Consider the following 27,457-nt stretch of genomic DNA (forward strand, 5'->3'; position numbering starts at 1 on the left):
TCCATGTAAGGTAATAATACTTAAAACAAACTGTGGTATTGTTTCAAAGTAAAAATTGAGGACCTTAAAGCAAATAACTTTTAAGGAATGTTTTTGGCCATGTTTTGCCTTTCAAAATAATTAAAAGCAGTATTACATGAAAAAAACATAATATATTAAGTTATAGATAGAAATCAACCAACATTTTTAATGCCTTAAAATATATATATATATTACATTGGCAGGAGAGCACTCTATCAAAAGTGCATGCATTTTATAAAAGGGTTTTTAAATATATTACTTTTCTTTATCTTATATACGTTTGATCTTGGTGAACAAAGGCAGGAATAAACATCAGTTCATTAGACCATGAAGAACACACTTTCAAACTGTTGTTACCCTCATTACCACCTCAGCAGAACTGTTCTCATCATACTCCTCATCTTGGGGTCTGAATCGGTTGAGTAAATGTAACAAAGTATAGCTGCAGTGAAATGGTTCAGCCATTAGCCTGGTGGAGCCAACAGGCCTTTGTGTTCTGAACTGATTCAGAGAGGACCAAAGAGACTGATTGATTGAGCTTTCAGCATGATGGCTGTTTACTTCTAAATCATTTGCTTTATCATAACTTAACACGGTCCAGTGCAGATTAACAGCTCTCCAGCGTTTAAACACTCGATAAATTGCTGCTCCTTCGTGAATGATCAGACCTGTGGAAACAGTATCAGATTATCAAAGCCAATGTGATTGCAGCTCCTCTTCGCATTATGTTCATGTCACAGGTTCTATTAATCGTTGTGTCTCCTGTTCGAGGACACCCATCCTCCAGACCTTTACAAGGGCAGTACAATACATCCTAGGCTACAGTAATTTGATTAGGAATAGTACAGAGTGCAGAAACTGAATCTGTAACCTTTTATTATTGTTTAACTATAAGCATAGTTATGTATCTATTAACAACTTTGAGGTAATAGTTCTAAAAATCTTTCCACCAAATATAAAACTTAATGTTATTCTTTGGATTAGATTCCACAAGTCAGTGTCAATGCTCAATAGTAAATATCAATGTGACCTTTTAAGTGGCATGCAAAAGTATTCATATTGTTAATATTGAAATGAGAAATTGATTTCTAAACAATAATTTATACATCAGACCAGAAGACAGGAGCAGAATTAGGCACTTCACCCCATCGCTCCACCATTCCATCATGGCTGATTCATTACTCCTCTTAACCCCATTCTCCTCCCTTTCTTCCATAACCTTTGATGCCCCTACTAATCAGGAACCAATCAACCTCTGCTTGTACCCAATCACTTGGCCTCCACAACCATCCTTGGCAATGAATTCCACTGATTCACTACCCTCTGGCTAAAGAAATACCTCCTCAATTTCTCTTCTAAAGGGATATCCTTGTATTTTGAGACCGTGCCCTCTGGTCCTAGGCTCCCCCACTGAAGGAAATATCCTCTCCACGTCTACTCTATCCAGGCCTTTCAGTATCTTTTAATGAGATCTTCCCCACTCTCCCATTCTTCTAAACTCCAGTGAGTACAGGCCCAGAGCTATAACCACTACTCATGCTTTAACCATTTCATTCCTGGAATGATTTTTGTGAAACTCTTCTGGACCCTCTCCAATGCCAGCGTATTATTTCTTAGATAAGGTGACCAAATCTGCTCACAATGCTCCAAGTGCAGTCCGACCCATGCCTATAAAGCCTCAACATTACATACTTGCTTTTTATAGTCCTCTTGCAGGATTCCCTCTCAAAATGAATAGTGACATTTCATTTGTCTTCCTTACCACTGATTCAACCTACAAATTAACCTTTCTGGAATCCAGCAAAAGGATTTCCAAGTACCTTTGCACCTCTAATTATTGAATTTTCTCCTAATTTAGAAAATAATATACACCCCTATTCTGTCCATCAAAGTGTATGACTAGAAACACACACAAAATGCTGGAGGAACTCAGCAGGCCAGGCAGCATCTATGGAAAAGAGTTAACAGTTGATGCTTCAGGTGGAAACCCTTCATCAGGACTTGAGAAAAATGATGAGGTCAGTGTAAGAAGGTGGGGAGAGGGGAGGAAGAAATACAAAGTAGTAGGTGATAAGTGAAACCAGGAGAAGGGGAAGGGTGAAATAAAGAACTGGGGAGTCGATCAGTGAAAGAGAAAAAGCACTGGAGAAGAGGGAATCTGATTGGAGAGGATAATAGGCCATGGAAGAAAGGGAAGGGGGAGGACCACCAGAGAAAGGAGAAAGACAGGTAAGGAGATAAGGTGAGAGAGGGAAATAGGAGTGGGAAATGGTGAAGTGGTGGGTGGGGCACTTTCCAGAAGTTCGAGAAATCAATGTTCATGCCATCAGGTGGAGGTTACCCAGATGGAATACAATCCTCAAACCTGAGTGTAGCCTCATCGCGGCAGTAAAGGAGGCCACGGACTGACATATCGGAGTGGGAATGGGAAGTAGAATTAAAATGGGTGGCCACCAGAAGATCCCACTTTTTCTAGCAAATGGAGTATAGATGCTCGGCAAAACGGTCTCCAAATCTACATTGGGTATCACCAGGGGGCCACACGGAGCACTGGATACAGTAGATGACCCCAACAGACTCACAGTGAGGTCTCACCTTACCTGGAAAGACTGTTTGGGGCCCTGAATGGTAGTGAGGGAGAAGGTGTAGGAGCAGGTGTGGCACTTGTTCTGCTTGCAAAGATGTGTGCCAGGAGGGAGATTAGTGGGTAGTGATGAATGAACAGGGATTTGCGTAGGGGGTGATCCTTGCAGAAAGTGGAAAGTGGTGGGAGGAGGAAGGGAAAGATGTGCTTGGTGGTGCTATCCTGTTGGGGATGGCAGAAGTTTCAGAGAATTATGTGCTGGATGCAGAGGCTGGTGGGGTGGTAGGTGAGGACAACGGAAACCCTATCCCTGGCTGGGCGGTAGATGGATGGGGTGAGGGCAAATGTGCATGAAATGGAAGAGCTGCAGATGACGGTAATGTTGATGGTGGAGGAAAGAAAGCCCCTTTCGTTAAAGGAGGAGGTTATCTCCTTAGTTCTGGAATGAAAAGTCTCATCCTGAGAGCAGATACTAGAACATTAGGCACTAGAATACTACAGCACAGTACAGGCCCTTTGGCCCTCGATGTTGTGCCAACCCATATATTCCAAAAAAAAAGTACTAAACTCACACTACCATGTAACCCTCTATTTTTCTTTCATCCATGTGCCTGTCCAGGAGGTTCTTAAATACCCATAATGTTTTAGCCTCCACCACCATGCCCTGGCAAGGCATTCCAGGCACCCACAACCCTCTGTGTAAAAAACTTACCCCTGATGTGTCCCCTAGACTTCCCTCCCTTAACTTTGTACATATGCCCTCTGGTGTATGCTATTCGTGTCCTGGGAAACAGGTACTGGGAAACAGGTACTGGCTATCCACCCTATCTATGCCTGTCATAATCTTGCAGACCTCTGCCAAATCCCCTCTCATCCTTCTATGCTCCAAAGAGAAAAATCCCAGCTCTGCTAAGCTTGCCTCATAAGACTTGTTTTCCAATCCAGGCAACATCCTGGTAAATCTCCTCTGCACCTTCTCCATAGCTTCCACATTCTTCCTATAATGAGGTGACCAGAACTGAACACAATACTCTAAGTGTGGTCTCACCAGAGATTTGTAGAGTTACAACATGACCTCTCTACTCTTGAACTCAATCCCCCTATTAATGAAGCCTTGCATCCCATAGCCCTTTTAAACTATCCTATCAACCTGTGCAGCGACCTTGAGAGATGTATGGATTTGAACCCCAAGGTCCCTCTGTTCATCCACACTCTTAAGTAACTGACCATTAACCCTGTACTCAGCCTTCTGGTTTGTCCTTCCAAAATGCATACCTCATACTTATCCGGATTGAACTCCATCTGCCACTTTTCTGCCCAACTCTGCATCCTGTCTATGTCCTCTTGTAACCTTTGACAACCTACAGCTCCATCCACAACTCCTCCAATCTTCATGTCATCCGCAAATTTACTCATCTATCCTTCCGCCTCTTCATCTAGGTCATTTATAAAAATCACAAAGAGCGGGGGTCCCAGGACAGATCCTTGCGGCACTCCACTAGTCACTGACCTCCAGGCAGAATACTTTCCTTCCACTACTACCCTCGGCTTTCTTCCTTTAAGCCAATTTTTTATCCAAACAGCCAAGGTTCCACTGATCCCATGCCTCATGACTTTCTGGATGAGTCTCTTGTGGGGGACCTTGTCAAATGCCTTACTAAAATCCATGTAGACCACATCTACCGCCCTACCCTCATCAATTTCTTTTGTTACCTCTTCAAAAAACTCAATTAGTCTCGCGAGGCACAACCTCCCCTTCACAAAGTCATGTTGACTATCCTTGAGTAGACTGTACTTCTCCAAATGCTCGTAGATCCTATTCTTAAGAATCCTTTCCAATAGTTTGCAGACCACCAACGTAAGACTCACCAGTCTATAGTTCCCAGGATTCTCCCTATTACCTTTTTTAAACAAGGGAACTACATTTGCCATTCTCCAATCCTCCGACACCTCCCCTGCAGCCGAAGGGGATTCAAAGATCATAGCGACTGTTCCAGCGATCTCTTCTCTCACTTCCCACAGCAAACTGGGGTATATCGCATCCGGCCCTGGGGACTTATCAATCTTGATGTTTTTAAGAAGATCCAGCACTTCTTCCTTAATCTTCACATTGTCCAGCACACAGGCCTGTTCTATTTCGACCTCATCCTGATCAAGGTTCTTTTCACTTTTGAATACTGAAGCAAAGTATTCATTTAGGACCACCCCAACCTCCTCCGCCTCCAGGCACATGTTGCCTTCTTTATCCTTTAGCGGCTCCACTTTCATTCTTGTCATGCTTCTGTTCTTCACATACGCATAGAACGCCTTGGGGTTCTCCTTAATCCTACATGCCAAGGCCTTCTCATGCCCCCTTCGAGCTCTCCTGAGTCCTTTCATAAGCTCCTTCCTGGCTACCCTATATTTCTCATGAGCCCCTCCTGCTTCCTGCTTCTTATATCTAACATATGCTTCCTTCTTCCTCTTGACGAGTTGCTTCACATGTTTTGTCAGCCACAGTTCCCGTTTCCTACCATTTTTTCCTTGTCTCAGTGGGACAAACCTATCCTGACCCCAGCACAATTGGTCCTTAAACTTCCTCCACATTACTTCTGTGCTTTCACCCTTGAACATCTGTTTTCAATTTACTCTCGCTAGTTCCTGCCTCATCCCTTCATAGTTAGCTCTTTCCCAGTTAAGCACTTTCCCATTTTGTCTGTTTTATCCTTTTCCATAGCTATGCTGAAGCTAAGGGAGTTGTGGTCACTCTCACCAAAATACTCCCCCATGAAGAGGTCTGCCACCTGACCGGGTTCATTACCCAGAACTAGATCCAGTATGGCCTCTCCTCTCGTCGGCTGGTCCGCATACTGTGTCAGGAATCCTTCCTGAACACACCTGACATATTCAGCCCCATCTATCCCCCTTGCAGTCAAGAGGTGCCAGTCGATACGAGGGAAGTTGAAATCACCCATAACTAGAACCCTGTATTTCCTGCACCATTCTAAAATCTGCCTGCTTATCTGCTCCTCGGTGTCCCAAGAAGGTGGCTGAGATGGAGGAATTGAGAGAAGGGGTTGGCACTTTTACAAGTAATATGGTGGGAAGAAGTATAATCCAGATAGCTGTGAGAATCAATAGATTTATAGAAGATATCAGTATCTTTCTCCAGAGACAGAGACAGAGAGATCATAAAAGGGGAGGGAGCTGCTCAAAATGGACCAGATAAATTTGAGGGCGGGGTGGAAGTTGATGAGCTCAGCATTGGTTCAAGAAGCAGCAGTATTGCTGTTGATGATGTTGCGTAGGAAAAGCTGGGGAGTAATACCAGTGTAAGCTTGGAATATAGACTGTTCCATATTACCAGCAAAAAAGGCAAGCATAGCTGAGACCCATGTGAGTGCCCAAGGTTACACCTTTTGTTTGAGGGAAGTGGGAAGAGCTGAAGGAGAGATTATTGAGAGTGAGGACCAGTTCCGCCAGACAGAGGAGAGTGGCGGTGAGGGGAACTGGTTGGGTGGGTCTAGTGTCCAGAAAGAAGCAGAGAGTTTTGAGGCCTTCCCGATGGGGGATGGACATGTATAGGGAATGGACATCCATAGTGAAAATGAGACCATCGGGGTCAGGGAACTTTAAAATCATTGCAGAGTATGTGAAGTATCTCGGATGTCAGTAGGAAGGGACTCAACCAGGGACTCAAACAGAGTTGAAGCATGTAGAAATAAGTTCACTGGGGCAGAAACAAGCAGAAACAATGGGCCTACCTGGACAGGCAGATTTGTGGATCTTGGATAGGAGGTAGAAACGGGAGGTGCAGGGTATGGGAACTAAGAGGTTGGTGGCAGTGGATGGGAGATGCCCAAAGTTAATAAGATCAGCAATTGTGTGGGAGACAATGGACTGGAGCTATTTAGTGGGGTCCTATTTGAGGGGTAAGTAACAGGAGGTGACTGACAGTTGTTGCGGGGTCTCAGCAAGGTAGAGGTCAGTCTGCCAGACTACTACAGCATCGCACACCCCCGCCCCGCCTTACCTGCGGTTTGATGGTAAAATTAGGATTAGGGCGGAGAGAGTGGTGAGCTGAATGTTCGGAGGGAGTGAGGTTGGAATGGAGAGAGAAGTGGTGAAGTCGAGATTGTTGATGTCTTGTTGGCAGTTAGCAATAAAAAGATCCAGAGCAGGCAGAAAAACCAGCGCAGGATTCCAGGAAGAAGAGGAGGGCTGAAGGTGGGAGAAGGGGTCACTGGTGCGGGCTGGAGAGTCCTTGCCAAAGAAGTAGGCAGAAAGACGGAGGCAACGGAAGTAGATCTCAGCGTCATGACAGGTGCAAACTCAATGGTGAAGCCCTTACTGACGACAGATCGTTCTGCTTCAGAGAGGGAATGGTGAAGACCTGGCATGAATCGGGGGGGGGGGTAGTATCTGAGGAAAGGGGAGGTTTTTTTTGTGTGTTGTCACTCTTGTCTGGCGTGTGGTGTCAGGATTGGTCTCCTTTCGGATTAACCGGGTCACAATATGAACGTTCCTGACTCAACACTTTTTTTTTTATGAGGCCGAGTGGCTTGCTCAACACTCAACCCAGTACGGATGGAAAGTGTGCTCAGGGGGTGGCCCGATTTGGATTCAAACTTGGGAACCTTTGTTCCGGACTCCAGCGCTAATGCCATTGCACCATAAGCCGGCTACCAGCCAGGGAGGGTAGGGTGAGAGGAAGATGGAGTCTCCGAGGACCCAAGGGCTGGCGGTAGGACCTGAGAGACACGGGACTGTAGATTGGTGAAGGGAGAAGAGGAGACTGGGGGTCCAGCGACAGCACATAAAGTTCCAACCTGGGCGTGCTGTTAGTCAAGACGTAGATGCAAGTTCAGTGGGGCAGGAACAAGCAGAAACAATGTGCCTACCTGGACATGCAGATTTGCCCCCCCCCTCTTCTTCACCATTCCCCATTCTCATTTCCCTCTCTCACCTCATTTCCTTTACCTGGTCATCACCTCCATCTGGTGCTCTGACACTTTCTTTTTTTTCCCCCATGGCCTTCTGTTCTCTCCTATCAGTTTCCCCCTTCTCTAACCCTTTATCTCTTTCACCAATTGACTTCCTAGCTCTTTACTCCAACCCTCCTCCTCTCCCGGTTTCACCTATCATCTACCACCTTGTACTTTTTCCTCCCCTCCCTCCACATTCTTACTCTGACTTCTCATCTTTCTTATCCAGTCCTGAAGGGTCCCGGCTCAAAATAGCAACTAATTACTCTTTTCCATGGATGCTGCCTGGCCTGCTGAGCTCCTCCAGCATTTTGTGTGTGTTGCTTGGATTTCCAGCATCTGCAGATTTTCTCTTGAAGGTCTTTTCCCTAACTGTATTCCATTGTGTCACTTCTTTGCTCATTCTCCTAATCTGTCAAATCCTGTGGCAGACTCCCTACTTCGTCAACACTTATCTGCCCCTCTATTCCACCATCCAACTCTTTGACATATAACGTAAAAAGAAGCGGTCCCAATACTGAGCCTTGCGTAACACCACTAGTCAACGACAGCCAACCAGAAAAAGCCCCCTTTATTTCCACTCCTTGCTTCCTGCTAGTCAGTCAATCTGCTACCCATACATGTTTAGCAGCCTCGTGCAGCATCTTGTCAAAGTCCTTCTGAAAATCAAAATGACAACATCCACATTAACTCTCCTTTGTCTATCCTGCCTATTATTTCCTCAAACAATTCCAGCAGATTGGTCAGGCAAGATTTTCCCTGAAGAAAACAATGCTGACTTTGGCCTATTTGCCTCCAAGTATCCCGAAACATTGTGCTTACTAATGGACTCCAACATCTTACCAATCACTGAATTTGTATAATTTATTTTAGAAATTATAGAAAACCTATAATTTCTTGTCTTTTGAGTGAAATTTGCAAATTTCCAGTCTTCTGGAACCATTCCAGAATCTAGTGATTCTTGAGAGAACTCTACTAATGCCTTCACAATCTTTTCAGCTACCTCTTTCAGAACTCTAGGGTATAGTCTATTTGGTCCAGAAGACTTAGTTTCCTTCAGAACTCTTGACTTCCCAAGCACCTTTTCCTTAGTAATAGTGACCACACTCACTTCTGCCCCATGATACTCTTCAATTTCTTGCATGTTGTTGGTGTCTTCCACAGGGAAGACTGACACAAAGTACTTCATTCACCATTTTTGCCCCTCATTACTACTTCCATAGCATCATTTTCCAACTATATGATATCCACTCTCACCTGTACACTTTATATATAGTATCTGGAAAAAAATTATTTTTTTAAATTATTGGCTTGCTTACCAATACGATATATGCCGTTTTCTTTTGCTTATAATTTTCAATCCCCGGAAATTTTATATTAAAAATTTGTCAGCATAAAATTTAATACAACATAAATATTATTTCAATTATAGATTAGAAAGGCCAAAAGGAAAAGTGACAAATAGTACCATGAATTGAATTGATTTGGGGAAATTTAATTTATATGCACTGGTTTACGTATGAGCGCTTAAAGTTTATAGGGAGTGGTAAAAGTTAAGGAACGTGGAGTCTGTGGGTGAAGTATGTGGATGGAGTCCAGCTTCTAAAGCTTTCTGTAAATAAGCAGGCCACAACAGAGATAAAGTATTCTAGCACTAGTGAGAAGAAACTTATGTTTCAATAAAATCACCCTTTCATTCTTCCAAGTTCCTATCCTGCTCAAGTGAGCAATAGTGACAAGGGATTACATAGAAAATTCTATATTTAGGAGCACAAAAAGGCCTTCTGTAGCCATGAGCTACACTCTAGGATGGTGTGTTGCAACCCTGGTGCCAGGATCAAGGATGTCTCTGAAAGGAGAGGGTGGCCAGCCAAAGGTCCTGGGTACACATTGGTACCAATGAAGTAGACAGAAAAAGAATTGAGATCCTGCAAAGAGAATTTAGAGAACTCGGTAGAAAGTTAAAAAGAGGACCTCTAGGGTTGTAATCTCAGGATTACTCCGTGTGCCACTTATTAATAAGGCTGAAAATAGGAAGGTAGTACAGATGAAACAAAGCCCAGGGGTTCAGAATCATTGGGCTTTCTTCTAGAGCAGCTGGGCCCTATACAAGAGTAATGAATTACACCTAAAATGGAGAGATACCTTGTGGTAGAAATGGTTGAAACTAGCGTATGATAGGATACTTGACCATTCTGGAGCAGCTGGGCTTAATACTGCTGATGCATGTCGAGAATAAACTTGGATGATAAGTGCAGGAACTCCAATAAACAAGATATTAGGCCCCTGGAACCAGAAGGGAGGATGCCTCTGGGGGTAAATTATGAGTCTTGATTACAGGAAGCAGGAAGAACTGTTAGACTCATGCTGAGAGATAATTGACATTTCTTTTAAACCATTGATCATGTACTGACCGTGGAATGCCAAACAAAGTTTTGAGAAGTTGTTTGTCTTCCTGTATAAATATGAGTTCGGTATAGCCTAAAACTCAGAGTTCTGGTGGCAGTGGAGACTGCTGCAGACTCCCCATGATATCATGTTAATAAACTCATAAAACAAATCTCGAGGTCACTCTGGATTTCTTAGTTAGTGTTTCCACGACATACCTATACCATTGTACAGCGATTTGTAGCACCACTAGGGCAGACTTGAATGAATGTGGCAGCTCAGGGAACCAATGTATTAGGTTAGCAGGTGGAGGGCTTGAGAGGAAGGTAAAAGTTAGGCTTAATAAACTGGAAAGGAAGGGCAAACAGGGCCAGGTTAATGAACATGGTTGGGCTGATGGGTTGAAGTCTATTTATTTTAATGCAAGAGGTACTTCAGGTAAGACAGATTAATTCAGAGCCTGGATTACTACATGAAAGTACAGTATTGTAGCCATTACAGAAACTTGGTTGAGAGGAGGTTGGGACTGAGAGCTCAACACTCCAAGGTTCAGACATTTCAGATGTGATAAAGACAAATGTAAAAGGGGTGGGTGGGTGGGGTGGGGGTAGTTGCACTACTGATCAGGGAGAATGTCACATCTGCACACGGAGAAGATATGCTAGAGGCTAATCAAGTGAGGCAGGAATAAGAAAGGTGATCTCTATGATAGGGTTCTACTACAGGCCAGTCAGAGTTAGAGGAGCAGATACATAGGCAGATTATGGATAGATAGAAACACAGAAAACCTACAGCACAATACAGGCACTTCGGCCCACAAAGTTGTGCCGAACGTGTCCCTACTTTAGAAATTACTAGGCTTACCTATAGCCCTCTATTTTTCTAAGCTCCGTGTACTATCCAAAAGTCTCATAAAAGACCCTATCGTATCCACCTCCACCACCGTTGCCGGCAGCCCATTCCAAGCACTCACTACTCCGAGTAAAAAACTTACCCCTGACATCTCCTCTGTACCTACTCCCCAGCACCTTAAACCTGTGTCCTCTTGTAGTAATCATTTCAGCCCTGGGAAAAAGCCTCTGACTATCCATGCAATCAATGCCTCCCATCATCTTATACACCTCTAAATGGTCTCCTCTCATCCTCCGTCGCTCCAAGGAGAAAAGGCTGAGTTCACTCAACCTATTCTCATAAAGCATGCTCCCCAATCCAGGCAACACCTTTGTAAATCTCCTCTGCACCCTTTCTATGGCTTCCACATCCTTCCTGTAGTGAGGCGATCAGAACTGAGCACAGTACTCCAAGTGGGATCTGACAAGAGTGCTATATAGCTGCAACATTACCTCTCGGCTCCCAAATTCAATTCCACGATTGATGAAGGCCAATACACCGTACACCTTCTTAACCACAGAGTAAACCTGCGCAGCTGCTTTGAGCGTCCTATGGACTTGGACCCCAAGATCCCTCTGATCCTCCATACTGCCAAGAGTCTTGCCATTAATACTATATTCTGTCATCACTGGGTAAAATCAGTGGGTGACCTTTTCCCACAATATTGACTGATGCATACGCTCTTAGTGCTGGAGGTTCAGATGGGGCAAAATTTGCTAAGTGCACCAAGGAGGATTTCTTAAGACCAGTGGTCCCCAACCACTGGGCCGCGGATCAGTAATGCACCGCAAAGCATGTGCTACAGCGCCGCGAGGAAACGATATGAGTCAACTGCACCTTTCCTCATTCCCTGTCACGCCCACTGTTGAACTTGAACGCACACGAGGTCATTACCCACACGAGGACATAAGTCAGTCATTAACCTACAACTATTCGATGAGTAAAAAAACAAACGTCGCTTGAGAGTTTCTTTGGAAGAGATGGTAGGAGACATAAAAGGCCTAATGATGATGATAACACAGAGACAGCTGAGGCTGAGACTGCAAAAAAAAAAAAGAAAGCTTCCTTCAACAGAAAATACGATGAGTCGTACATAAAATATGGCTTTATTGCGACCGGTGACTCACACGCTCCAAGCCCCCTGTGTGTGATATGTGGAGACACGCTGTCTAATGAGGCAAGGAAGCCCTCAAAACTGCTTCGGTACCTCGAGTCCAAGCACCCTGCACTTGAAGACAAACCCGCTGAGTTTTTTGAGCAGAAAAAACATGAGCAGGCGGGACAGAAGCAAGTGCTGACAGCCACCACCTCCACAAATGCTGCTGCTCTGAGAGTGTCGTACTTAGTGGCTAGCCGTATTGCTAAGGCTAAGAAGCCTTTCACTGTTGGTGAAGAATTGATTCTGCCTGCTGCCAAGGACAAGTGTCGCGAACTGTTGGGAGAAGCTGCAGCTAACAAGACGGCACAGGTTTCTCTTTCAGCTACCACAGTTTCAAGGAGAATCGATGACATAGCGGAGGACATCGAAGCATAGCTGTTGGAACGGCTTTACCGAGTCTGGTTTCACTACCTGAGTCAAAGAGGTTCCTCCTGAATGCCAGTTTACACACTGTGTCACACACTGGGAAATGCTGGCTAGCCGAAAAATGTCACCTGATCTTAACAGCGTATTGAGTGACGTTGTTAAAGTTATCAATCACGTCAAAGCAAAAGCCCTAAACTCATGTCTGTTTGAGCAGCTTTGCGAGGAAATGGATGCAGAGTACAAACGCCTTTTCTTACACACTGAAGTCAGGTGGCTATCAAGGGGGAGAGCCCTGGCCAGGGTTTTTGAGATAAGAGAGCAGCTCCAGAGATTTCTTTCAGGAAAAAAGTCACCTCTGGCAGCACACTTCAGTGTCGAGGAGTGGATAGCAAAACTCGCTTATCTGTGTGACATCTTCAACCTGCTCAATGAACTCAAATTGTCACTTCAGGGGAGAATGACAACTGTCTTCAAGTTGGTAGATAAAGTGTCTGCTTTCACAGCCAAACTGGAACTGCGGGGACAGCAAGTGGACAGGGGTAAATTTGACATGTTCCCAACATTAGCTGGGAATCTGGCAGAGACTGAGGCTCACAGCTGGTGTGTGAGCACCTATCTTCGCTGTCGACAGAACTCGAGCGTTACTTCCCAACTGCAAATGACCCAAGATGTGCAAAGGAATGGGTCCATGACCCATTTGTGAATGTCCCTGGTGAATCATCCATGTCAGCGTGGGAAGAAGATCAACTCCTGGAGCTTGCAAATGATGGTGCGCTGAAAAGTATGTTTGACATAACATCTCTGCCGACATTCTGGATCAAAGTCAAGGCTGAATGTCCTGAGATAGCCACGAAAGCACTCAAAACGTTGCTTCCATTTCCAACATCATATCTCTGCGAAGCGGAGTTTTCTGCAGTGAATGCAATGAAAACTAAATTGCGGAATAGACTGGACATAAGGAACCCCCTTATGACTTATAATTGACTTATCACTATATTCATGCAAGGAAAATATGCGCTGTGTGTTTAATATTAAATTCGTTAGATAAACACTTTTAGAAACAAAATTGAGTGTATTAGCCATTGATAAGTGACTTATAGTTGACTTATTACCTATATTCCGGTCGTGATTAACACCACCACCCCTCCCGCCCCCCCGGGGCGGCTGGTCCGCAAGAATATTGTCAATATTAAACCGGTCTGCGGTGCAAAAAAGGTTGGGGACCCCTGCTTAAGACCATAAGATGTAGGAGCAGAAGTAGACCATTCAGCCCATCAAGTCTGCTCCACCATTCAATCATGGCTGATCCAATTTTTCTAGTCATCCCCACTCCCTGCCTTCTCCCCATAACCTTTGATGCCCTGGCTAATCAAGAACCTATCTATCTCTGACTTAAATGCACCAATGACTTGACCTCCATAGCCGCTCATGGCAAGAAATTCCACAGATTTACCACCCTCTGACTAAAGTAATTCCTCCACATTTCTGTTCTAAATGAACGTCCTTCAATTCTGAAGTCATGCCCTCTTGTCCTTGACCCCCCCCCCACCATGGGAAATAACTTTGCATATCCAATCTGTTCACGCCTTTTAACATTCGGAATGTTTCTATGAGATCCCCCCTCATTCTCCCGAACTCCAGGGAATATAGCCCAAGAGATGCCAGATGTTCCTCATATGGTAACCCTTTCATTCCTGGAATCATTCTTGTGAACCTTCTCTGAACCCTCTCCAATGTCAATATATCCTTTCTAAAATAAGGGGCCCAAAACTGCACACAATACTCCAAGTGTGGTCTCACGTGTGCCTTATAGAGCCTCAACATCACATCCCTGCCTCTAGAAATTTCTATACCTCTAGAAATAAATGCCAACATTGCATTCGCCTTTTTCACCACCTGTTTAACCTGGAAGTTAACCTTTAGGGTATCCTGCACAAGGACTCCCAAGTCCCTTTGTATTTCTGCTTTTTGAATTCTCCCCTCATCTAAATAATAGTCTTCCTGTTTATTTCTTCCACCAAAGTGCATGACTATACACTTTACAACATTGTATTTCATTTGCCACCTCTTTGCACATTCCCCTAAACTATCTAAGTCTCTCTGCAGGCTCTCTGTTTCAACACTACCCACTCCTCCACCTATCTTTGTATCGTCGGCAAACTTAGCCACAAATCCATTAATCCCATAGTCCAAAACATTGACATACATCACAAACAGCAGCGGTCCTAACACCGACCCCTGTGGAACTCCACTGATAATCGCCAGCCTGCCAGAATAGGATCCTTTTATTCCCACTCTGTTTTCTTGACACTGTATGTAGATTGTACCTCGGAAGCAGCTGTACTAGACCTTGCATTGGGAAATAAATGTGACCAGGTGATCAGAGTTTCAGTAGGAGAACTTTCAGTGAATAGTGAACATAACTTCCTAGGTTTTCAGTTAGACATGGATAAGGATAAACCTAGACTCAAGGTAAAGTGACAAACTGGGGAAAGGCTAATTACAAAGCAATTGGCAGGAGCTGGGGAGAGTAGAATGGCAGCAGCCATTACTGGGGTAATGCACATCTAACATGTAGGAGTAATTTAAAACCCAACTGTTCAAAGTTCAAAAAGGATGTGTTCCCATGGGAAGAAAGACAAGGATGGCCTGGCTTGGGAACTCTGAATGACAAGAGATGTTGAAAACGTAGTCAAAAAGGAAAATGAAATGTGTAAGCATCAGGAAGGTGAAATCAAAGAGGGCAATAATATTTATGTGAGAGTATTGAACAGAATTTTTAATTGGGGGTATTGCAGATTGATTAAAAGTAGATATTTGGAATTGCCAGAAATCTGCTTGCAATGATGTAAGGCATACACATATGTTACAGTACCTAAGGAAACTAATCAATGGAAAACACCATCTACTGTTGGAGTATAAACAAAGTAGGAAAGGATTTAAAAGGGGAATCAAAAGGGCTAAAAGGGACATTAAATGTCCTTAGTGGGTGGGATTAAGGAAAATCCTAAGGGATTTTTTACATACATTAAAAATGAAAGGGTAATAAAGGCTCGGAGAGAGGTACATGAAAATTCAGTGAACAAAGAGATAAGGACCATATGCAGATAGAAGGGATTAAGATGTCATTAATTTAGCACAACTGAATGGCTGTTCCTGTGCTGTACTATTTTTAACGTTGTATGTAATTAGGAAGAAGGAAGTACAAAAGAGAATTTATGCCTGGCACCAGAGGAAATGGGCAAGGTACTAAATGAGTACTTCAAACTTAGTATTCACGAAGGACAATATGGAGGATAATGAGATTAGGTAGGGAAATGCTGATATTTTAGGGCATGTTGATATGAAAAGGAATAGGTCTTGGGTCTCTAGAAGGACTTTAAGATAGATATCCCCAGGCCTGATGGGATTTATCCTAGATTATTGAGAGAGGCAAGAGAGCCTCTGACAATGCTTGGCCTCTTACAGTGCCTGGGCTTTCAGCATTTTGAAGAGATTGTCCCCTTCTTGACTCCTTGGTGCACAGTTCCATCCCCACCTTCTATTCCCTATTGTAGGCCACTTTCTCATACAAATGCAGGAGGTTCAAAACTTGTCCTTTCACTTTTCCATTCCACCTATTGAGGGACCCAAACAGACTTTCCAGGCAAGGCAGCATTTCATTTCCACTTACTCCTCTACTTTGTGCTCTAAATATAGATTTGGTAATTCATCATGGGAATTAGCTAAGATCATTGAATAGGTGCTGGAAAATGTCAGAATAGAAATAAAACACTAATTTATTCTTGTGGAACATCCCATACTAATGGAGTAGGAATTCTTATGCATGAAGACATGGCAAAAACCGTTTTAGGACATTGGGTAATATCAGAAAAGTGCTCCTTGTTAGATTCAGAGGACAACCGTTTGATTTAGCAATTATACAGGTATAAGCATCAACTATGAAGAGCTTGAACAAGCAAAGAATGGATGCAAATCTCAAGATATTGTTATTGTCATGGGAGATCTAAATGCTGAAGTAGGACAAGGTGCTGATGGAAATACCACAGGAAAATATGGACTAGGGGAAAGAAATGAAAGAGGTGAGAAATGGGTAGAATGGTGCAAGATGAATAATCAGATCATTATGAATATCTACTTTAAAAATCATCCAAGACGCTTGTGGACCTGGAAAAGTCTAGGTGATAACCATAGAACCATAGAAATCAAATTGACTTTATTGCTATAAACCAAAGATTTAGAAACTCAGTGAATCAATGCAAAACATATCCAGGTGCAGACTATAATAGTGACCATAACCCAGTAGAAAGTCATGTAAAAGTAAAACTTAAAAAACTAAAGAAGCAAAAACCTGAACAATCCCTTGACTACTTGCAATTAATTAAAGAAGAAAACTCAAGACAAAAATTTACAATTGAAGTAAGGAATAGATTTCAAAGTCTAGGAATAGAATATGTTGAAGCTGATAGCAATCATGTAGAAACGTAATTTATCTCTCTGAAGGATGCCTTGGTAGAATCAGCAAAGTCAGTGATTCCTAAAAAAGAAAAAAGCACGAAGAATAAATGGATGACAGATGAAATCAAAAATCTAATGGAAGAAAGGAGACGGAAGAAAGCAAATCCTATACAATATAAGTCCTCAGATAAAAAAGTTAAAAGCTTATGTCAAAAAGCCAAAGGAGAATGGTTAAACCAGGAATGTGAGCAAATAGAAAGAATCCCTATTACTGATCCAAAAAGGTTACATCAACAAATCAAGAATATCACTGGTAAAAAGCTCCTCTGTTCTTCAGGTGGATGTTTGAAAGCAAAGGAAAAAAGATGAGATTATGAACAGATGGACTGAGTATATTCAGGAATTGTTTGAAGACGATCAAGGTGAAAAACCAGAAATTAAGAAAAACATTGTAGGTCCAAGTATTTTAAAATCTGTAGTTCGTAATGCAATAAAGAAGATGAAGAAAGGAAAGGCAACAGGTCCTGATGAATTAGTAATAGAACAAATTATCACTCTTGAAGATTATGGAATTGAAAAACTTACTGATTTAATCAATGACATTTATGAGACTGGAATAATACCAGAAGAGATGAAAATTCAGTATTTATCACTCTTCCTAAGAAATCTGGAGCAAAAGAATGTGAATTACATAGGACCACAAGTTTAATGAGTCATATCACCAAGATACTTCTAAGAATTTTGATGACAAGAGCTAAAAGTAAGATACAAGCTGAAATAGGTAAAGAACAATGCGGTTTTGTGAAAGACAAAGGTACAAGAAATGCAATATTGATGTTAAGGATACTATCAGAACGAGCTATTCAAGTGCAAAAAGATTTGTTTGTTTTATCGACTACACAAAAGCATTTGATAAAGTGAAGCACAATAAGTTATTTGAAATATTACAGAAATCTCTAGATCTAGATTCAAAAAACCTCCGCCTAATCAGAAATCTGTACTGGGAACAAACTGCTGCTGTAAGAATAGATGGAGAAGTAAATCAGTTTACAAAAATCAAGAGAGGCATTAGACAAGGGTGTGCTTTTTTTCCCCCGATTTATTTAATGTGTACAGTGAAAAAATATTACAAAAAATAAGAGACATCTTGGGAATCAAAGTTGGCAATGAAAACATCAATAATTTCAGATATGCAGATGACATTGTGTTAATTGCAAGTATGGAGGAAGAACTACAAAACTTAATTGATATAATTGTTGAAAAAAGTGCAAAAATGGATCTATCTATCAATTGCAAAAAGACAGAATGTATGGTGATATCCAAAAAGAAGGAAAATCCGATCTGCAAGCTGAGAATAAATGGGGAAGACATAAAACAAGTACAGAACTTTTGCTGCTTAGGAAGCTGGGTGACATCAGATGACAGATGCGACATGGACATCAAAAGAAGAATAGGGATAGCAATAGGTTCCTTTACGAGAATGAAGAGTATACTGACCAATGCTAAACTAGGCATGACAACCCGCCTCAGAGTACCGAGATGTTATGTTTATCCAGTTATGTTAGATGGCTCAGAATGTTGGACAATATCTAGTAACATGAGGAAATGAACTGAAGCAGCAGAGATGTGGTTTTGGAGGAGGATGCAAGAATATCATGGATGAAATGAATATCTAACAAGGATATCACGAACAGAGCAAACACAAAAAGAGAAATAATGTATGAGATCATGAAAAGGCAATGTAACTTCATTGGACATGTGATTAGTAAAGAGGAGTTAGAATGCATGGTAATTATGGGAAAGATTGAAAGGAAGAAAGCAAGAGGAAGACAAAGAGTAATGATGATGGAGACAGCAGCCAGAGAACTGGAAATGAATACCAATGAATTGATCCACTTGACGCAAAACAGGAGTGTGTGGGCCATGGCAGTCAAAACTCAAACTGGGCACGGCACCTGATGATGATGATGAATTCACTCTGAAGTGCAGATGAGACTTTAATTCACCCTCCCATTCCTACTTGGATTGCTGTCTCTGGCTTCCTGTACTGCGACCACAAGGCCCAATGTAAGCTCAAAGAACAACACCTGAGCTTTTCTCTGGGAACATTGCTGCTGACACCAACATCGAATTCTTCAACTTTAGAAAACTGTCTCTTTCAGTCTGCTTGTATCAGGGCCCAACATTTGTGTTCCCTTTCTTTTTTTATTTTGGTTGTGCATTCTGGCCTGCTCACTATATTCCTGTAGTCCAGAATGTCCAACATTACCCAGACTTTTCGTCTATTGTCCCCACAGATGCCACTTCAGCCACTGAGTTCTTCCAGTGCCTGTGTTTTTTTTTAAATACAGATTTCAGCATCTGTGGGATTTTTGGTTTGCTTATTTCTAAACTCCAGTCCCTTTGCAATAAAGCCCAATATGCCACCTGTCCTCCTAACTCCTCAATTTACTTGTCTGCTAATTTTGTAGGATTCATGTTTTACTTTTCATAGAAATTGATTCACGTAGTGAACAAACACACCATGCAACGTTATCCAGTTTCTAGGCAGTGTTATCAATCTGCAATGCTCCCAGTGCAAAACTGTGTTTAATATTCTCTATAAATATTATTGCCTACTGACCAGATTTTTTCAGTATTTTGCCAGTGGTGTTACCCGGTAATGTGACAGGAAGACCCTGAGAGATTTGATGACAATCTTGGACTTAATTTTACTCAGGAAGATAGTGTAAGAAGATTTGCTAAAAGAAAAGGCATACCAGAGCCAGTGAGAAGCTTGCTGTGGCAGGAAAGTTAGGAGCATAATTTAGTTAGGATGACAGGAATCATGTGGCATCAATTTAGGAAGAAAGATAGTTAGCTTTATTTGTACATCAGGTTAAACATGTTGTTTGTGTCAATAACCAATATAGTCCGAGGATATGCTGGGGGCAGTCCACAAGTGTTGCCATGCTTCTGGCACCAATATAGCATGCCCACAGCTTACTAACCCTCATGTCTTTCAATGTAGGAGGAAATCGGAGCACCTGGAGGAAACCCAGGTGGTCACAGGGAGAACGTACAAGCTCCTTACAGACAGTGGCAGGAACTGACCCCCAATCACTGGACCTGTAAAGCATTATGCTAGCCACCCTGTACTATGTCACCCATAAATATACAGTGGATTCCAGTTAATTGGGCCATCAGTTAATCAGGGCAGCCACTATTTGGGGACAACTCTTAAAGGACAAAAACAAAATTGAGAAATTTGCTGGAATTCCCTTCCTTCACTTGAGACACTATGCTACTTAATTGGGACAGGAGACTGCTGCTGAACAGTTTCTAGCCAGTGTCAGTTTTGTGCACTATTGCGGCTGTTAGATACTACCACGTGCTTAGAGTGAACAGTTTTTAAATGGCATCAGTTGTGCATATTTGTGTTTAAAAAAGCAGCAAATTTTGACACTGATAGTTGGTGAGAAATAAGCAAGACAATTCAAAGCTGTTTTGCTGTTGCGGTTTCAAGCATTCAGACCAGAAGATGCAAGAAACAGCCAGGAGTAAAAACGAAATAATTTCACTACTTCAGCAAGTTATGAACTGAGGAATTTGAAGATATTGACAATCATCTTGAATGTTACAATGAAAATGAAAATTTGGAGGATGCAACTGTCAAAAGTATTGTATGAAAGCAGGCCATAATCTGCACTAGATGGTCTTTGCTGATTTTGTTCATTTACAGTCAATCAACAGAACATGGCAGCATACATTGGATGAATTCCTCCCATCGACAACTATTAGGAGTTAATACCCAGTTGTATATTTAAGACCATAACCATAAGACCATAAGACAAAGGAGCAGAAGTCAGCCATTCGGCCCATCGAGTCTGCTCCGCCATTTTTTCATGAGCTGATCCATTCTCCCATTTAGTCCCACTCCCCTGCCTTCTCACCATAACCTTTGATGCCCTGGCTACTCAGATACCTATCAATCTCTGCCTTAAATACACCCAATGACTTGGCCTCCACTGCCGCCCGTGGCAACAAATTCCATAGATTCACCACCCTCTGGCTAAAAAAATTTCTTCCCATCTCTGTTCTGAATGGGCGCCCTTCAATCCTTAAGTCATGCCCTCTCATACTAGACTCCCCCATCATGGGAAACAAATTTGCCACATCCACTCTGTCCATGCCTTTCAACATTAGAAATGTTTCTATGAGGTCTCCCTTCATTCTTCTAAACTCCAAGGAATACAGTCCAAGAGCAGACAAATGTTCCTCATATGTTAACCCTCTCATTCCCGGAATCATTCTAGTGAATCTTCTCTGTACCCTCTCCAATGTCAGCACATCCTTTCTTAAATAAGGAGACCAGAACTGCCCACCGTACTCCAACTGAGGTCTCACCAGCGCCTTATAGAGCCTCAACATCACATCCCTGCTCCTATACTCTATTCCTCTAGAAATGAATGCCAGCATTGCATTCGCCTTCTTTACTACTGACTCAACCTTAAGGGTATCCTGCATGAGGACTCCCAAGTCCCGTTGCATCTCAGAACTTTGAATTCTCTCCCCATTTAAATAATAGTCTGCCCCTTTATTTCTTCTGCCAAAGTACATAACCATACACTTTCCAACATTGTATTTCATTTGCCACTTCTTTGCCCATTCTTCCAATCTATCCAAGTCTCTCTGCAGACTCTCTGTTTCCTCAGCACTACCGGCCCCTCCACCTATCTTCGTATCATCGGCAAACTTAGCCACAAAGCCATCTATTCCATAATCCAAATCGTTGATGTACAACGTAAAAAGAAGCGGCCACAACACGGACCCCTGTGGAAAACCACTGGTAACTGGCAGCCAACCAGAATAGGATCCCTTTATTCCCACTCTCTGTTTCCTGCCAATCAGCCAATGTTCTATCCATGTATGTAACTTTCCCGTAATTCCATGGGCTCTTATCTTGTTAAGTAGCCTCATGTGTGGCACCTTGTCAAAGGCCTTCTGAAAATCCAAATATACAACATCCATTGCTTCTCCCTTGTTTAGCTTACTTGTAATTTCCTCAAAAAATTGTAATAGGTTTGTCAGGCAGGATTTTCCTTTAAGGAATCCATGCTGAGTTCTGCCTATCTTGTTATATGCCTCCAGGTACTCCGTAACCTCATCCTTGACAATCGACTCCAATAACTTCCCAACCAACGATGTCAAGCTAACAGGTCTATAATTTCCTTTTTACTTCCTTGCCCCCTTCTTAAATAGTGGAGTGACATTTGCAATCTTCCAGTCCTCCGGAACCATGCCAGAATCTATCGACTTTTGAAAGATCATCGCTAATGCCTCTGCAATCTCCACAGCTACTTCCTTCAGAACACGAGGGTACAATCCATCTGGTCCTGGAGATTTATCTACCTTTAGACTATTCAACTTCCTGAGTACTTTCTCTGGCGTAATTGTGATTGCGCACACTTCTCTTCCCTGTCACCCTTGAGTGTCCGGTATACTGCTGATGTCTTCCTCAGTGAAGACTGATGCAAAATACTAGAGGTTATATAATAAGGTAGAGGTTGATAGATTCATGATCGGTCAGGGCATGAAGGGATATAGGAGAAGGCAGGTGATTAGAGCTGAGAGGAAAATTGGATCAACCATGATGAAATGATGGAGCAGACTCAATGAGTTAAATTGCCTAATTCTGCTCTTATATCTTATGGTCTTATAGTACTGTACTAGTATTGGTAGTACTCTAATTTGTCCTGTATTTTACTTAAATACATAACTTGTTACAGTTAAACTGTAGTTTATTTTATTATACTTTTCAACTGTTTCCATGAAACTTTGGCTAATGGGGCTTAATTGGGCCAAAATGTACTAGTCCCGATGTGTCCCAATTAACTGGAATCCACTGTAATTGCATAAACTAAGTGTTTTTTTTAATGTAGCGCTAAGTTTTGGCTAAGTTGTTGACTTTCTGCCTTTCTTCCCCACTGATGTTTCACATTCTAGATTTAAGGCCACGGTAGAGTTTCAGTTAGCATAATGCTATTACAGCACCACTGGCCCACATTCAATTCCACCACTGTTTGCAATGAGTTTGTATGTTCTCACCATGACTAAGTGGGTTCCTCCCACAGTCCAAAAATGGTTAGGAGGTTAATTGGTCACTGGGTGTAATTGGTTCGTAAGTTGTATCTCAAAATAAATATATTTTGAAGAATGCATACTGAACTTAATTGTGGCTTTCTAAAGAGAATTAAAAATAGTCAATATGGACCATGCTAACACGAAGTATCACTGTCCATTAATCTAATTGTTTTCTTACCTCTCCCATACCTAGCAAGCTAGTAACCAATAATTTAAACAAGAGAAGTGTTGAATTAGTGGATGAATACTATAAAAATCTTCTTTGCTATTTTTCCACAGTATTTAGTTTCATCAACAGTGGTTCATAGTCTTTAACATGCTAGCAAAAAAAAATGCATTCAGTTCTCTTGCATTCAACCTACCTATGCAAACAAGGTCCATAAAGCCATACATCCCATAGCAGATTTGAAATAAGACATCTTTTCTCTGCCAGACTGCAGAAGGACTGAAGGCTGACCATAAAAGCCAGGTCACACTTGCTATCAGAAAAAGGCAGCCAAGGATCACTGCTATTATTTGAACCTTCTCAACCAATGTCACTGTGATAGGTTCCCACTACAAGAAGAAAAGAAAGCATATTAAATTAAAACTCATAATATCAAATAAAAATCATTCTTTTTTTAAAGCAGTATGTGCACTACTGTTCTATTGGGAGCTTGTTTTTTCACAGTAAAAGGGAAGGTAACATCTCATCACTCTGTGTGGAAATAAGTGATTTGTAGAATACACTGATCACATCGCAACAATCACAGGAGTGGTTACAAAAATCATTGAAATTCATCTCTTAAAGTGGAGATAATCCTGCAAAAAAGAGAAGTGTTTACCAGAATCAGTCAAGTTAGAAGATAAAGATTAGCTTAACTTATCAAATGTACATTGAGACATCAAAACATACAGTGAAATGTACTGCTTGCGTCAACGAGGATTGTGTTCAGGGCAGCCCACAATTGTCATCAACATTTCTAGTACCAACATAGCATGCCCACAATTCACTAACCCTATCCCTGTGCATCTTTGGAATCTGAGAGGAAACTGCAGCACATTCAGCATTTTGATGAAAGAAATAAAATTTTTGCTTAAAAGCTGTAGTCAGACAGAAAGATGACAATTCTTCAAGAAATACTTGCAAATCAACAACTATAATTATAATAGTGGTATATGCTGATGGGTTATAAAGGATGGCTAACAATTGGCTAGTAATTTGAACAAAGTTTGCTATCCCATCAGTATTTGCAAGATCCTGTAAAATACTTAGAGTGCTCCATGAGCCTGCATTTCAGGAAATGTCAGGTTTTGACTATTCCCATCAGTTTCAACATAGTGGGGAACTCGCAGCTCTTTGAAGCTCAGGTCCCACTTGAAATACCATTAGCATCTTAATGACACCAGAGGATACTGATTATTACAGAGATGTGGTTGCAAAGTAACTTAGATTGAGAACTAATTATTCCCAATACTTAGTTTCCAAAAAAGACAAGGAAACTGTAAAAAAAAGGAGAGAAAGCCTCTGATCTTAAAGACATTAGAGGTAAAGGATCTTAGCAAACAGAACATGTATCAGGTTGGGCAGAATTAAGATGTACCAAGTAGCAGACATCCCACCCTGCAAAAACTCATTTCAGGGAGGTAGCACCCCACCCCCCCGTAACCCCATGTCCCCCTCCCCACCGTTGACCTCCAAGGGTGTATGTAATATTTTGTTCAGTGATTTTGTCTAATCTGTAAACCAAGCTGGGTACATGCAGCAAATGTGACATTAAAATATGTAATTATATTATCATGTTTATTCTATTACAACTTTAAGCAAGTCTACAGGGAGATTGGCCTCATCACGTAGGACATCAATAATGTAGCTCCTTGGCAGCCAGCCAGCTAGTTTAAATCAGGGGTCCCCAACCTTTTTTGCACCGCGGACCGGCCGACCCGGGGGGGGGGGGGGTGGTGGTGGGTGTTAAACGCGACCGGAATATAGGTGATAAGTCTCTTGTCAGTGGCTAATACACTCAATTTTGTTTCTAAAAGGGTTTATTTAACAAATTTAATATTAAACACACAGCGCATATTTTCCTCGCGTGGATGTAGTAATAAGTCAATTATAACAGTGGTCCCAAACCTCCAGGCCACGAAGAATGCAGCGGTACAGCGGTAGCCAGAACGCACCCAGCACATCTTTAAGAAAAAAGCCGAAATAAACAAGCTAATTGATTAGGTGCCGCCTGGCATGTAAATGTTGGCCCAGATCAGAGGCGACACAATCGCCAATCGCCTCTGATCTGGGCCGATGTTTACATGCTGGGCGATACCTAATTAGCTTGTTTATTTTGGCTTTTTTCTTAAAGATGTGCAGGGTGCGTTCCAGCCACTGCTGTATTCTTCGCGGCCCGGAGGTTGGGGACCACTGATTATAAGTCACTTATAAATCAATAGCATAACATTTTAAGTAACGTTTGGATATTAAACACACAGTGCATATTTTCCTCGTATGAATATATAAAATCATTGTAACACACCAATATCGCTGAATCAGTGTGAGCCCTGGGCTTGTTTTCCTGCAACAACACGGTCCTATCGAGGGGTGATGGGAGACAGCGATACTCGAAGGGGATTCCTTATGTCCAGTCTATTCCGCAATTTACTTTTCATTGCATTCATTGCAGAAAACTCTGCTTTGCAGAAATATGTTGGAAATGGAAGCAACGTTTTCAGTGCTTTCGTGGCTATCTCAGGATATTCAGCCTTGACTTTGATCCAGAATGCCGGCAGAGATGTTATGTCAAACATACTTTTTGGCCCATCGTCATTTGCAAGCTCGAGGAGTTGATCTTTTTCCCGCGCTGACATGGATGATTCACAGGGGACATTCACAAATGGGTCACGGACCCATTCCTTTGCACGTCTTGGGTCACTGATGACCTCACGTGCGTTAAAATTCAACAGTGCATGACAGGGAATGAGAAAAGGTGCAGCTGACTCATATTGTTTCATATCGCCAAATCATATTGTTTCCTCGCTGCCCGGTGGTTGGGGACCACTCTTAGCACGAAGAGAGACCAATCAGGATGCTCGCTCTCCCTCTCTCTCTCAAAAAAATCTATTTCCGGGATATTGTATACAACTTCCGGGCATCAGGGAGCCACTATCCGGGAAATTCCGGGAGAGGTGGGATGTCTGAAGTAGCAGCAAATAATATTGGGAATTATATATAGGCCTCCAAACAAAAGTGGAAATGTGAGTCATTTTATAAATAAGGAAATTTACAGGAGCATGACAGCAGCAGAGGACAATTTCATGAATGTGCATGCCCAAGATAACTTATAAGATCAGTATGTTGTGGAACAATCTATGGAACAGACTAATTTAGAATAGCATTGTGCAATGAAGATTGATTGTGTAGCTGGACCTGTTAGAAAAAGATAACCGTATTATGATAAAAGTTTAGATATGATTTGGACCTATCTGAAATCAAGTGGTGCAGCAGGTAATGCTGCTATTTCTTTACCCCAGCAACCCCTGAGTTCAATCAGGGATTTGCACATCTCTGTGACTGCATGCATTTTCCTCCTCATGCTCCCGTTTCCTTCCCCAACACAAAGATGTGCAGGCTGATATGTTACTTTGTCTGGTATAGGTGGGTGGTAGGAGAATCAAGGTGGAGTTGCTGGATGTGGAAGAGAGAAGTGGATACAGAGAAGTAGGTGGGATAATATTCTTTGTTCCACAGCTGGTATAGACCTGATGGGCCAAATGGCCTCTTATGTTGAAAATAAATTTGAAATAATTATTTTTCAGATAAATATATTACTTATTTATACAGCACAGTAGTGCAGTAGTTAACACAACGCTTTACAGTGCAGGTGACCGGGGTTCAATTCCTGCCACTGCCTGTAAGGAGCTTGTATGTTCCCCCCACTGACCATGTGGGTTTCCTCCGGGTGCTCCGGTTTCCTCTCACAGTCCAAAGACATACTGGTTGATAGGTTAATTGGTCACTGTAAATTGTCCCGTGATTAGGCTAGGGTTAAATTCGGGATCGATGGGTGGTGTGGCTCGAAGGGCTGGAAGGGCCTGTTCTGTGCTGTATCTCAATAAAAAATTTTTTAAAATTCAACAAAATGAACTATGAAGACTTAAGGCATTACATGACAACAGAAGCTTGAGAAATTATGCTAAACCTCTGACATTAAACAAGCAAATGGTTAGTATTTAAAAAGGAATACATAGTACACAACAAGAATATAAAACCTGCAAGGCGTAAATATGCAAGAGGAAAAGAAGTCCTAGCAGAGCTAACAAGTTAAACACAATATTAGATCAAAGAGAAAGCTGTATAATGCTGCCAAAATGTATTAAAACCCTGACAATTGGGAACATCTCAGAATTCAGCAAAGGAAAATAGAAGAATGAAAGGCACACTTCCAAATCTTTCATATGTGTGTAAAAAGGAACAGATTAGCAAACGTTGCTTCTTCCCTAAAGACTGAGAGAAATGATATGGAGAAACAA

General features: G+C 42.1%; 1 protein-coding gene across 1 annotated transcript in view; it reads right to left on the reverse strand.

Annotated features, from left to right (window-relative positions):
• Nucleotides 1-227: 227 nt before the first annotated feature.
• The window catches only part of LOC134358070 (E3 ubiquitin-protein ligase MARCHF11-like), a 39,832-nt gene continuing 12,602 nt past the window's right edge, over nucleotides 228-27,457 (reverse strand). The window contains exons 3-4 of the mRNA XM_063069989.1: nucleotides 23,317-23,509; nucleotides 228-689 (exon numbers count right to left, since the gene is read on the reverse strand). Coding sequence (XP_062926059.1) covers nucleotides 364-689; nucleotides 23,317-23,509 — 519 coding nt within the window. The 3' untranslated portion in view covers nucleotides 228-363. The remainder of the gene's footprint in view (nucleotides 690-23,316; nucleotides 23,510-27,457) is intronic.

This window comes from Mobula hypostoma, chromosome 17, assembly GCF_963921235.1.
Source record: "Mobula hypostoma chromosome 17, sMobHyp1.1, whole genome shotgun sequence".
Classification (NCBI taxonomy): Eukaryota; Metazoa; Chordata; class Chondrichthyes; order Myliobatiformes; family Myliobatidae; genus Mobula; species Mobula hypostoma.